The sequence below is a fragment of the Olea europaea genome, unplaced genomic scaffold (genome assembly GCF_002742605.1).
Source record: "Olea europaea var. sylvestris unplaced genomic scaffold, O_europaea_v1 scaffold83, whole genome shotgun sequence".
Lineage (NCBI taxonomy): Eukaryota > Viridiplantae > Streptophyta > Magnoliopsida > Lamiales > Oleaceae > Olea > Olea europaea.
Genome location: NW_019266740.1, coordinates 675315 through 690264, shown reverse-complemented (window position 1 = coordinate 690264; position 14950 = coordinate 675315). Strand labels below are relative to the sequence as shown.

The following is a 14950-nucleotide window of genomic DNA, read 5'->3' as shown; positions in this document are numbered from 1 at the left end:
CTGCTTTTCAATATATTATGCTCTCGATGATAATATAACGACGTTACATATTTTTAATCGACGATTCAAATAGATCAGTTTACGCCTTTATAATCGACGATCATGATTTACGAACATCTATCTATGGCCACGACATAAATAGATGCGAAAAATGTCTTTCGAATGTTAATATTATTCTCGATGATATATCGACGACTACGTCATCGAATATTAATGTCGATGGTATGCAAATAATATCGACGATAATCTTTGAGGAAACTCAATGTAATCCTCGTGTCGTTGTAATTCTCACTGTATCGAGGATCATTCACCTTGCCTCAAAGCAATGCAAACTTGTCGAGGGCAAGACTCATATTGCTTGTTCGAGGGCAAGGCTTGGAGTGCTTGCTCGAGGGCAAGGCTTGTATTGCTTGCTCGAGGGCAAGGCTCGGAGTGCTTGTCGAGGACAAGGCTTGTATTGCTTGCTCGAGGGGAAGGCTTGGAGTGCTTGTCGAGGACAAGGCTTGTATTGCTTGCTCGAGGGCAAGGCTCGGAGTGCTTGTCGAGGACAAAACTTGTATTGCTTGCTCGAGGGCAAGGCTTAAAGTGCTTGTCGAGGACAAGGCTTATATTGCTTGCTCGAGGGCAAGGCTTGGAGTGCTTGTCGAGAACAAGGCTTAGGTAATTCCTGGATGCAAAATTAACGACGGGGTTTGTTATACCCGAAGCTTCGATTTTTTAATTCTTCGGACTGGACTTAGATTTATATCGTATCCAAGCTGCCTACGTACCTAAACGGGATCAAGCCGAACGTAGTTCATTACAAAAGAGAATTGAAAACATTCATGGGCACGCAGGCCCGCCAAACTAGAAATAAAATGCAAGGGCGCGCAGGCCCGCCAAACTAAAAATAAAATGCAAGGGCGCGCAGGCCTGCCAAACTAAAAATAAAATTCAGAAGAACTAGAAGAAAATCTCCGACATGACGTCGGGTATGCTACTTGTAATATATTTTCAGATTATCGGCATTCCAAGGCCTTGGAAGAGGTCTACCCGAGGCATCATTTAGGCTGTAAGACCCTCTTCTGATTTGCCGTATGACTTCGAATGGTCCTTCCCAAATTGGCCCGAGCTTTCCGAGAGCATGACCAGCAGCTTCGGCCTTCCTCAGCACGAGGTCTCCAGCCCTGAACCTCCAAGATCTGACCCGGCTATTAAAATGCCTTGCCACTCTGCTTTGGTAAGAGGCTACTCTTAGTGCTGCTTGTTCCCGAACTTCCTCGAGGAGATCCAAATGTTCTGTTGTATGCTCCAGAGAATCGGGCATCATTCTCCTTGGGCTGGGAAGACTGATTTCAACTGGGATGGTGGCCTCAATGCCAAATGCTAGCATGAAAGGGGTTTCACCCGTCGTTGTTTTATGCGAAGTTCTGTACGTCCAGAGTATTGAGGGGAGCTCCTCGGACCAAGAGCCTTTGGCATCCCCGAGTCTTGTCCGGAGGTCTTGCAAAATAATCCGATTTGTGACCTCGGCTAGACCATTGCTTTGAGGGTGCGAAACCGATGTGAGTCGATGGTCAATCCCTAGGTTGGTGCAGAAACTTCTGAATTGTACATTATCAAATTGTCGTCCATTATCAGTTATGAGGACCTTTGGTATCCCGAACCTACAGACAATAGATTTCCATACAAAAGCTCTAAGTTTGGGCTCTGAAATTATTGCCAAAGGTTCTACTTCTGCCCACTTCGTGAAGTATTCTACTGCCACTGCCATGAATTTTAATTGTCCTCTTGCCAGCGGAAAAGGCCCGAGGATATCAATTCCCCACTGCTCAAAAGGAGCCGAACATGTTATTGTTGTGAGGTCCTCAGCTGGAGAATGGATGACGTTGGCAAACCTCTGGCATTTGTCGCATCTTCTGACATATTCAGAGGCATTTTTCTTCATGGTGGGCCAGTAGTACCCATACCTTATAAGCTTGAATGCCAAGGCCCGAGCTCCTTGATGATTCCCACATACACCTTCATGAACTTCAGCTAGAGCTCGGGCTGATTCCGAGGGTTTAAGGCATCTTAGATATGGAAGTGTGAAACTTCTTCGGAATAGTACTCATCCAATCATGCAGTACCTAGATGCCCGAGATCTTATAGACCTCAAAAGTCTGGGGTCCTCAGGTAAATTTCCATTATTTATGAACTCTGCAATTGGGTCCATCCATGACGGCTCATGAACAATGTCCATGACCCCAACTCCCTGAGTGATGCTGGGCTCCATTACCAATTTCACGTGGACTGTCCTTTCTAGCCCATCGATTCCCATGAATACCAGTCTAGATAATGCATCAGCTTTACCATTATCAGCACGCGGAATTTTTATGATTTCGCAACTCTTGAATTGTCGCTGGAGATCATGAACTTTTAGACAATACAAACTCATCTTCTCCTCCTTGCTTTCAAATGTACCTTCTATCTGACCGACCACAAGCTGAGAATCGCTGAAAATTTTAAGATGCTCGAGCTCAAGATTTCGAGCAAGCTCAAGAGCGATAATGACGGCCTCATATTCGGCCTCGTTGTTGGTAGCTTCAAACTCAAACCTGAGTGCGCATTGAATATCCACGATTTTGTCAGGGCTCGTGATGATAACCCCGGCTCCGGAACCCGACGAGTTGGATGCTCCATCAACAAAGATGTTCCAAGTGTTTGAAATATGATTGTCCGAGTTATCCCCTGGCCCCCGAGGCTTTGGGGTAAGTTCTGCAATAAAGTCAGCCAAGGCTTGCACCTTGATAGATGGTCCGGATTTATACTCGATGTCAAATTCTCCCAGTTCAATTGCCCACTTTAGTAACCTATCGAAAACGTCGGGTTTTTGTAGTATATGCCTAAGGGGTTGATTAGTGAGCACAACTATGGGGTGAGACTGAAAATATTGTCTGAGCTTTCGTGCTGCCATAACCAACGCAAGAGCAAACTGTTCTGCCAAAGTATATCTTGTCTCTGCATCGAGCAAGACCTTACTGACGTAGTATATGGGTTGCTGGGCCTTGTTAACTTCTTTCACTAGCACGCCGCTTACGGCATTCTGGGATACGACCAAGTATAAATACAGAGTATCACCATGCTCGGGTTTAGTGAGGATAGGAGGGGACGCCAGTGTTTCCTTAAGTTCGTGAAAAGCCCTTTCACATTCCTCATCCCATTCAAAATTTCGATTTCCCCTGAGGACTTTGAAGAAGGGGAAGCATTTATCGGCTGCGCGGGACATGAACCTGTTGAGGGCTGCAACACGGCCTGTTAATTTCTGTACCTCCTTCTTGGTTTTAGGTGACTCCATTGATGCCAACGCCCTTATTTTGTCTGGGTTGGCTTCGATTCCCCTGTGAGTGATCATGAAACCCAAGACCTTTCTCGAGGCAACGCCAAATGCACATTTTTTCAGATTCAGCTTCATTCTGTACTTATGCAGCGTGGCGAACACCTCCTCGAGATCACTTACATGGTGGCCCACTTTCTTGCTCTTTACAACCATGTCATCAACACAGGCCTCAATATTTCTCTCGATCATTCCTGCAAAAACTTTATTGACAAGTCTTTGATATGTTGCTCCTGCATTTTTCAAACCAAACGGCATGACTTTATAGTAGTATATGGCAGAATCGGCCATGAATGATGTCTTCTCTTGATCTTCCTCGGTCATAAGAATTTGATGGTAACCCGAGAATGCATCCAAGAAGCTGTATAATTTGTGTCCCGACGTACTATCCACCAAATCGTCAATTCGAGGTAGGGGGTAGCTGTCTTTTGGGCATCCTTTATTGAGGTCTGTAAAATCAATGCAGACTCTCCACTTACCACAAGCCTTTTTTACCAGGACGACATTGGTGAGCCAGTCAGGATAATTGACCTCGCGGATGAACTGAGCCTTGATTAGTTTATTAATTTCTTCGTTTATGACCTGTCGTCGTTCCGGTGCAAACTGCCTCTTTCTTTGCTTAACTGGATGAGTTCTGGGCTTAGTGTTGAGCATGTGTACTACAACCTCGGGGTCGATGCCAGGCATATCATCCACCTTCCATGCGAAGACATCAATGTTGCGGGATAAGCAATCAATAAGTTCGGTCATGAGGGCCGTACTCAGATCTCGACCAACCCTGACTTTCTTCCCTAGCTCGAGCTCTATCTCCAACAGCTCCTCCACTGGAGCGAGTCTCCCGTTGTTCTCGAACTCTTCCCCCTTTTTTGAGATTTGCATGATGTCTGTCTTTATTTCCCTGACACAGGTGACATAGCATTGTCTGGCAGCAGCTTGGTTTCTGCGTACCACCCCGACACCATGACTGGTGGGGAACTTCATGGCGAGGTGGAAGGTGGAGACAATAGCTTTTACCTTATTGAGCAATGGTCTACCCAAGATGGCGTTGTATGCTATGGAAGACCGAACAATCTGAAAAGATGTAATCACCGTTATCTGTTCTTTTCCTGAGCCTAAGGTAAGCGGAAGCTCGACCACTCCCTCCGGAAAAATAATACCCCCCCAAATCCTTGAAGGGGGGTTTTCACTGTCTTCAGTTGTTCGGGAGAGATTCCCATTTTTGTGAAGGCCTCATGTGACAATATGTTAGCAGCACTTCCGTTGTCGATTAAGATCCTCTTTGCCTCAAAGTTTGCTACTATTGCAGAGATGACTAGGGCGTCATCATGAGGAAACGACACGCCCTCAAGATCCTTCATACCAAATGTTATGTCCTCGAGGTCATCATGATGTGCTTTCGGGGTTGTCATGTATTGTCGGGCATACTGCTTCCTCCCAGTGTTAGAATCTCCTCCTGATGCAATACCCCCGACAATGATGTTGATGATTCCAGCAGTGGGTTGACCATCCCGCTTTGCTTCAGGGGCTCTGTCCCGACCACCATCATTCTTCGGGCGTTTGTCATTACCAATGTAGGAACCCAGAAGTCCCCTTTTAATAAGGGCTTCAATTTCCCGTTGCAGGGCTTTACAGTTTTCAGTGGTATGTCCGTGATCCCGATGAAACTCATAGTATTTGCTCATGTCCCTGGACTGGGGGGGTAACCTCATTCTCGCAGGCCATTTGAGCTCCTTCATATCCTTGATCTCCATCAAAATGTTTGTTTTCGATGTGTTTAAACGTGTGAATGACGTCGGGGAAGCCCCTTGTCTCTGTTTACTCCGAGGTGGTTCTTGATGGGGGCTCGAGTCATGCTGTCTTTTATGCTCGACCCTATCGTGGGATGGTCCAACCTTCCTCGGGTTCAGTGTTTCCTCCATGTTTATGTACTTCTCTCCTCGGGTAAGAAGTTTGGTCACTGTCCTTGGCGGAGTTTTGGATAACGACATTTTGAAAGCCTCGCATTTTATGGCTTATGTGAGGGCAGAAACTGTTGCAGTTATGTGTAGGTCGGGAATCTGTAGTCTTTCCTTGTTGAACCTGGTCATGAAGTCACGTAGGGTCTCATTTTGCCCTTGTCTAAGTTGCATGAGGGAAGCCGCTGTCCTCCTGATGCGTTTGCTGCTTGCGAAGAAGGTGGAGAACTTGTCCGCCAAATCCGAGAATGAGGCTATGGAGTCGGACTCTAAGGTTGAGAACCAATCCCTAGCAGCATTCATCAAAGTATGCGGGAAGTCCTTGCACATCACCTGATCTGGTGCAACCTGTAGATTCATGACGTCCGTGTATATGTTCAGATGATTGATTGGATCGGTGGTCCCATCATATTCTTTGATCCTAGGATACTTAAATCTGTCTGGTAGGGAGAATGCCAATATCTCGAGAGTAAAGGGAGTGTTGGGACTGAATCTTGTCGTCCCTTTGTTGCCCTAAAGTAGGCCCGCCGTAATTCCTTCTTGAATAATCCTAGCGAGTTCCCCGGACTCCATGGTCACTGATCTCGAGGCCGAGGTCACATGTGGTATACCCGAGGCCCCTGCTCTGCCATTGTCAGGGACATGTTTTTGAGCTCGAGCTCGAGCATCTGCCATAAAACCCCTCTGGGGTGCTGGTGTGGGTGACGGATGCGAATTTCTTTGACTTAGCAGCTGAGTCAGTGTGGCGACCTGTTGTCTGAGCTCTTCAAAGGCTCCAGCAGTGACGACTGCCGGCTGGGGCTCTGGCACTTCTGATGATTCCTCTTGAGGAACAGGGATATCCTCATGAGGGGGTTGGTTGAACTTGCTGGTGGAAAACCTGAACGTGTGTTTACCATGGCTTTTGGTAGCGTTTTCCACAGACGGCGCCAATGATGCTACCAAAAGTCGTACCTGAGCAATTCCGGGCTTGACGACTGGTGACGAGCACGAACGTGTTCTTCCGGTACCTGAAAAAAAGACGTCGAGGTGTGTCCTCGTCGCCCCTCAGATGCTTAAGTTAGAATATGTGCATGAGGCTATGGACTGAAAATTGTATATAAAGAGTACCTGAATGATGAGGTGAAACCATGTATTTATAGTGTCAGGTGGTTTGAACAATTGGGGAATCTTCATCCCGTAGAATCCTATCGGAGGTGGATGTTTGACATGCATAACAAGTGTAGGATTGGTACAAGTTTAACAACAATAGACTCCTCTTACAATTAGAAGTCTTGTGGGGTACCAAGTGTTACACGTCACTGTTGTAGGAGGACGTGGTATCGTTGAGGTAAAAAAGCATGAGGACACGAATACCGAGGACTCCACTTCCCGACCTCATGGTATGATTAAGAGAAGTCGAGGATACACTCCAATCCTCGGGAATATGACGACGAATATATTTTGCCCACAGGTTTGGGGGGAGTCATCGGGAATATGTGGTCGAGGTGGGTCATCGAGGAATATGTGGTCGAGGTAAACATATGGACCATATCAAACCCCATGCCATATTACTCCATACGAAAATGGTCTCCAACCCATGGTTTGTAGAAGTTATTTTGCACACTGCTAACGTTGAATTATCAAAAATTGTATCATTTCGACGGTGTGCAAGATAACTCTTACCCATCATGGCCAAAAGATCATTTCTGTTACTCTGTATATCATATAGTAACATTTTTTTTTTCACAATTTTCTTTTGGAAGAGCAATTGACTTGATCGTTAGGGTAGAACTGAAATGTGAGGGCTAACATGCAAACTATCACCATTTTGCAGATTTTCTAGCCTCTTCATATTCTCCAAGTTGACAAGAGACGCTCAACAAAATTTGATGTCAACAAGCTAAAACTGAACAACTTTACCTAAGGATATAGCAAATTGTCCATCCTTCACTCCATCCCATTTGTGGCGGGAATTCTTCAATTAGTCAAGGAATCGTGACAGGGACGCGATACATGGTCTCAGCCCAGACTCTTATTTTTTATTTTTTTTATGTTTTTTAATTAAGTTGTTTTTAAAAAAAAGTAGATAATGAAACACATTTTAATACCGTCCCAGTCTTGACCCGGTCTACCTCTCAAAGTTACAAGAACTCCTATTTTTTAAGAGTTTTATGATATTTTCTATCTTAGAGCGTATGTTAACTCATATTTCTTTTTCGATCGTTTCAATTGTAATTACAATTCATTTGATAACCTATTTAGTTGATGAAATCATAAAACTCTACGATTCATCATAAAAGGGCATGGAAATGACTTTTTTCTGTATAACAGGATTATTAGTTACTCGTTGGATTTATTCGAGACATACTCCACTAAGTAATTTATATAAATCATAAGTCTTCCTTTCATGGAGTTTATTCCCTACTCTTGCCCCCTCCATTTTCATCCTTAACTTTAAATAATAATGATGTCTATCATCATGATGTTCATCAACAACCTATGTGGTAGTAGGTCCCTTCATGAATTAATAATGCCATCATCATCATGGAGAATTAAATGCATTAGACAATGAATGAAGGAACCTCCTATCACTTAAATGATAGAGCATTACTCAACGTTAAAACTAGTCTCATCTAAGTGGCTTGAAAACAATCTATCCAGCTTACAATCCCTAGTTTTATAGTCTAACTAAATCATTTGAAGATATTATGAATTTTGCCACACTATTCATGAGCATGCTTAGAATATAAATAAACGTCTCATCAAATTATTTAAAAGGTTAAACCATTAAAAAAGACATAATTATTTACTTAAATTTATTTTTAAGACTGGCATGTACATGTTGAATTTATTTTCTCATCGAATACGTGAAAAATCTAGTGTTTACTTGAATACGAATTATTTTAAACGTTAAGCCCTTGTTTGTTGCCCATTATTTGAAAAGTCAAAGAGTTTTAAATAGTATTTTTTTTGAGAATGTGTGATTAAAAAGTAAAAAAAATTTGTTTGTTTGTGCATAAAATATTTTATTGTGTAAATATGTGGTAGAGAATGATACTGTAATAAACAATTTAATATTTTAAAGAGTGCCAAACAGGGACTAAATCATTCCATTTATAATTTTGCGAATATGAAAGATTTTTTTATCTTTTTAACAAAGAAGAGTATCTTATGGAATTTCACAGTTTTTAAACATAAGATTTTGATTTTGCACTCACCTTTTCGATTGAGTGGAGTAATTATTCCAAAAAGGGAATCTTTGAATGCAAATACCAAAAATCAATGCTTTTAACAATTCTGCACCTCACTGCCTCAATATGAGAATCAACTTTGTAATTCGAATGTCCAATTGATTGTCACTAATTTTTGTTTGGAATCGAAGGTATCTGGAAATCGAGCCAAGCAGCTCATCGGCTCGAGCTCATATTTGGACGAGCCCGAGCTCGAGCAAAAGCCCAGAAAGGGAACAAAAAAGTCAAAAAAATAAAATAAAATTGAGCTCGTCGGCTCAACCCTTGAGCAAGAGCCGAGCTCGTGGGTAGATTGCAACCCTTATTCATTCCATGAATGTAAGAGCAAATTTAAGGTACAGTCAAATTGCTCACATAGCTGTCTCTATCTATAGAGAGAGGTGTGAAAGTAATAGCCTTATGTTATGATCGCCCCTAATGAAAAATTATTTTTCGATAAAATAGTTGTTTTGGTTTAGATAATTTGTCAAAAAAACTTCTTTCTCGAGTTATCAACCAACATTATCTACACGAAAAATTCAATTAATATAATCTAAAAAGAGAAAAATAAGACTGCTGTTTCTTTTTTTACTGTGTCACACATTTCCATCCTTCGGTAGATCAAAATTTGCTTGCAAATTGTTGAACAAATCTTGTATTTTTGTTTGATTGTGAAAAACCTGAAATCCCATCATTTCAAATTCAGAGAAACCCTGAAACTAATAAAAATTGGCAATTCTATTTCCCAAAATGAAGGGTTTTAGAAAAAAAAAAAAAAAAAAGAAAGATTGAAAAAAATTTGCTTGCAAATTGTTGAACAAATCTTGTATTTTTGTTTGATTGTGAAAAACCTGAAATCCCATCATTTCAAATTCAGAGAAACCCTGAAACTAATAAAAATTGGCAATTCTATTTCCCAAAATGAAGGGTTTTAAAAAAAAAAAAAAAAAAAAGAAAGATTGAAAAAAAAGAAGAAGAAAGAAATATAGGTACAGGAAGTGGACTGCGTTAAAAGAAGAAAGAATCATGCTTAGTATACAATATTTTTGACAACGTTGTTGACAGAATGTCACATTGCATGTTATCATTGGATAGTTTAAAAAACAATTTCTCTTTCTATCCAACAATTTTTTCCTACTTACTAACATTGTCAACAATACTATAAGAAAACATTGTACAAATGACATTTCACATAGAAGAATCATTCCATCAAAACTTGAGAAAGGATCAATTCAAGTTTCTAATCCTCCAAGCTACTGGGTCTGTATAACTCTATCCAATTTGATGCAACTAATTTGTTGTCTGCGTAATGGGACACTGACACCACCAAATCAAAAGTTAGCACTCAAGGCTGGCTATTGATTATAACTACACATTTTCAGAAGGCTGGCTAATGATGATAACTACGCATTTTCAGGATCAAATCAAAAGCATTTTCCATGGACATCCACTAAGGACTTTTTCCTTCAAATTTTCGTTATTAATGTGATTTAGAGTCTTGGATGGCAGCATATGATTTGAAATTTGGATTATCTTTGCATAAATTAATATTATATATTCAATTACGGTTTCATATTTTGATGGGTAATATAATATTTTGTGTTGCGTTTTATGCATCATTGACTATTTTTGTCATTAGAATCGAGTGACTTTTAAGAATTAAAAATATTTCACTTTTATATATTGGATGAACCACTCAATTTTAAGCATGATAATGTGGTTGATAAAGCAGCGATCATGTGGTTAGATGCATGACACGTGAAACCATGATGAATAAAAAAAATTTAAATTTAGAACATGCCTCCTTCAATATTACCTTGAGCTAAAGTGCATTTGTAACTAATTCATTTTGACAATAATAAATTGTTTTTTTAGTAAAGAAATGATTTCATACTTGACTTTAGTAAAGAAAGATGAAAAATTTTGTTTTATACGTCCTAAAGTTGTGCAATTTCATATCAAAAGTGTGGTTTCCATTTATTTATTTTTTCTTTTTTTTCTCAATAACAAAACCACCACAATGATACTAAATTACAAGCGAGCACCAAAGCTGCATTTCCAAATTACTCGACTGGACTTGAACAAGACATTTTACTTTCTCTAACGTACGATTTTCTTCTATTTCACAAATTTCCTTTTATAATTATAATTATACCATCATTTGTGGGTGCACAAAAAATTGCCCAATTTGTAGTTTTATATTTTAATCACTTTATGTAGAATAAATACTATTCATGAATTAACTATCATATTCGTAGTTGTTAATCTATAAATAAAAACTATTTTATTGATTTTTATGAGAAATAGTTCTCAGATTAGTAACGCTGTAGAAAAGTCAAGCGATGGAGTAACCCGATAGCCTGATAAGATGATTGGGTTATATCCGGATCTATATATAAATAGCAATGAAAATTTAAATATAAATAAAGAAAATGGTGTCGCCCGAACTCGAACTGGAGAACTTCAGTGTGGTAGACTGACGCTATAACCAACTACACCATGACACCTCATGTCTTTGCATTGTTTTGTTATATTTATTGATTCATAACTAGTCTTCAAGACGAATAATTCTCTATCCAGCGTTCCTATGTGATTGTTGTAAAATAAAGAGATAATTATTGATGATTATTTAGTGTAATCATGAAATATGGATAAGTCTTATCTAGTTTAGAAGATTTATTTTATTTCAATTATAACTTTTATTTTGGACCTTATAAATATAGGGCATTTGTTCATAATAATAGACAGTAAAGTTTTGACTCTCTATTTCTTTGCTTATTTTTCTCTTCCCTTAGTTTTATAATATGTTATCAGTACGACTTTCTAAAATTTTTTTTATATCAAATTAATTTGAAGGTAGTCTATATTCAATTTCAAATCAAACACGTTATTTTAATTGCCACATGCATGCATAATTAATTTTTTTCTCCTTGAACGTAAGTATTTGTATACATATCTATACTCAATTTTGTAAAACCATTTTTCTACTGCCACAAGCCAATAGAATTATTATACGTAATAATTACTTCCGTTGCTAATGATTATTTTTCTTCATTAATGCATAATTGCGTATGAATTCGTGTTTTCTCCGTTTTTGTGGTATGAATTTCAGACCGATGCAATTAATGTTAACTTTAATATTCTAAATACCTGTATATTTTTGTACACAGAATTTGTCGCCACATCTTCTCTCATAATACACACACACACATATACTCATATGTACATATATATTAATTTATGCCTTTAATTCTGCCTTCATTATGGAATTCACGTGTATATTTGAATTTTTTTCTGATTCTACCTTTAAATAAACTTAGATGTTCACTTTTTAAATTAATAATTTATCATTTTGTTGCTCCTGACGTAGCACACTATTAAAATTAATATTCTAATAGTTCATTGTTGCTCCTATAGTAGCATAATATTTAATTGATATTCTAGAAGAATATTGATATATTGCTCTTGAAGAAGTAATAGTGAAATACAACGAGCTCCCGAAGTAGCACATACTTCGAAGAATATATTATTTAGAATTAGTGTTATCCCTAAAGTAAACACACGTAAATTATGTCAAGTTGATATTGACTATTTGATTAACTATTATGTGACGTTTAATCATATTTTTTGAAACCAATTGTGTTTTCTTTTGCTTTATTGTGTACTTAATCAAATGACAAACATTACAAAACTTGAGTTTACTGCACTGAAATATCTGACAAAAATTATCTATCATGATTCATGATTATTGTCAAAACACCTGTTTAATTGATAGTACAACTACACATGCTATTGTTCAAGACTAAAAATATTTTTTGAACTTAACATTAGTAGAAAATAATGTTAATACGATATCAGGTGCATCGAATATCGTTGAAGGGTCCGGATGAACTTGTATTATTTCATCAAATAATGTAAAATTATATATTGATGATGCACTTTATTCTAACAAATCTAGAAGAAATTTACTTAGTATTAAAGATATCCGTTGTAATGAATATCATATTGAGACGATGCAAGAAAATAATGTTGAATATCCTTGCATACCTTTTTTTTTTTTTTTGTATCTGGCAAGTAGCAGATAAAAGAAAATTTTCATGCACTTCCATCTGCCATGTATTATATATTTATAAAAATGTTTGAATCAAATAATGTTACAAACCAAAAGTTCGTTGACCTAAAAGGGTTTATTCGTTGGCACGATCGACTTGGACATCAGGAACTGTAATGATGGGATTAATAATAAACAACTCACATAGACATCCTTATAGAACTATAAGATTCTTTTACCTAATGATTATCCATGTGTAACTCGTTTGCAAGGCAAGTTAGTCATTAGACCTTCGACTACAAAGGTCAATATTGAATCTTCTACATTCTTGAAAAGAACTCATGGAGATATATGTATGCCAGTACACTTACCATGTGGATTGATAAGTGTATTTTTGTACACTTGTTTAGGTCACAAACATGACTGAATAACGAGCAAAATGATTGAATTGTGACGTAATCTCGTTACATTTGTGAATTGTAGGGAACAACGATGAACATAGTGAAATTTAGGAGAAAAAAGACGCGAAAAAGGACTAAAATGACATAAAGTGAAAGTTCAGGGACCAAGGTGCAATTATTCAAAAGTTGACCCAATAAAAAAATCGAGAAATTGATTAAGCCAATTGTCAATTGACGATACCTTGAGATGATTGAATGAAAAGAATGAAAAAAAGATGCCAAGAAGTGAAGTATTCAAGTGAGAGGACCAAAATGCACAACTTTCATAGTTGGTGGCACTATGCGACCGAATAGTGCTACCCTCTATGCGGTTGCGTAGAGGCATCCTGCAAGTAAAAGGCCACAATATTTTTACTCTATGCGACCGCATAGAGTTGCTCATGCGGTCGCATAGAGCAATTCTCGAGAAAAAATTCAATTACCTTTTTCTACCAAAACTCTTATCGAAACAATATTTTTAGGGTCCTATAAATACAAAAACTCGACCAGAACGTATGGAACACCGTTTTTACATATTTTTTGAGAGATTTTGAAGGAGAAACGAAGGATAGAACAAGAGAACAACGTTGAGCCAAGTGAAGATTGGATTGACGATTGATTTGGGTGATGTCTTTTTTCAAATATTTTTATGTTTTCTTCTTTTTAGCATGTTAGGCTAAATTTATTATTGCTAGGAGATCGATGAACCTTGTAATACTACGTTTGATTGTTGATTTGGATTTTTGACGTATTTGAACACAAGTTTCGGATTTGATTGATTTATTACGTTTTTATTTTTATATGATTATTGTGCACGTAATTATATAATTGAGGTGGCTTGTTTTATGCGTTCAAAAGAAGAAAAATAGGTTCGACATGTGTGAATCATTGGATATTCGTGAATTTATAATGCATTTTGGTATGTTAGTATTCGTCATAGAAATATAGTCGAATCATATATTGGGATATGTTTGGCATTGCTCGAGAGAGATTGCTAAATTAAAATAGGAATATTGATTCATCTTTTGTGAAACTGTGTCAAAGTTGCATAATTGACAATTGAACGGGTATTGCTTGGGGATTCGTGATCCTAGTGCATTAGTATACTCATTAAATCCATAAATTCGAGTTAAATTGCATCCAAGTTATTTTGCATTTAGTATAATTCTTCATTCATACTTACATCAACGGTTACATTTTGTTAGTTAAAGTATAAAACCTCAATTTGATTTTCGTGTTTTGGTTAAGGTCATAATAGGTTAATTTGAACTAATTTAATCCTCGTGGGATCGATACTTGGACTTATAGTCCATTTTATTACTTGTTAACGAACCGTACACTTGCGGTGTATTTTAAATCGGAACAAATAATTTCGCGAACAAGTTTTTGGCGCCGTTGTCGGGGATTGAAATTTAGTTTTAATTTTATCTTTTGTGACACTAATTCGAACTTATCTAGATTAGTAGTAGTTAGCTTACTAGGTTTAGTTTAAAATTACGTCAATTTAATTTTGTATTAATTTTGCTATCTCAGGGCTTGTATGCAAGGAGCACCTGATCAAGACTTGGTTCCCATAGATCCAGAGATCGAACGCACATTCCATCACAGGCAAAGAGAAGCAAGAGCGGCACAACAAATGGCTATCGAGCAAAATTGACCGGTAATTCCACTCAACGAAGGCATGGCAGTTGAAGATGACGGAAATACAGTACTTGGGGATTTCATGGCTCCATTGGTGGTCCAAAGTCAATCTAGCATTGTGTATCATCCATTTCGGCAATCGAATTTCCAGCTGAAAACAAATGTGATTCAACTATTTCAGAATAGGCATCAATACCACGGGATGGCTAGTGAAAATCCGCATACACACATATCTCGATTTCTAGATAAGTGCCAACACTTTAGGTATCAGGGTATCTCGGATGATGCTATAAGAC

At 38.2% G+C, this 14950-nt stretch overlaps 1 protein-coding gene across 1 annotated transcript; it reads right to left on the bottom strand.

Annotated features, from left to right (window-relative positions):
* Window positions 1-976: 976 nt before the first annotated feature.
* LOC111391716 lies at window positions 977-5274 on the bottom strand. The gene is made up of 3 exons (XM_023016966.1): window positions 4513-5274; window positions 2109-4426; window positions 977-2051 (listed from the first exon to the last, which is right to left on the bottom strand). The coding sequence occupies exons 1-3, from the start codon at window positions 5272-5274 to the stop codon at window positions 977-979; spliced, it is 4155 nt and encodes a 1384-aa protein (XP_022872734.1).
* Between the last annotated feature and the right edge of the window lie 9676 nt (window positions 5275-14950).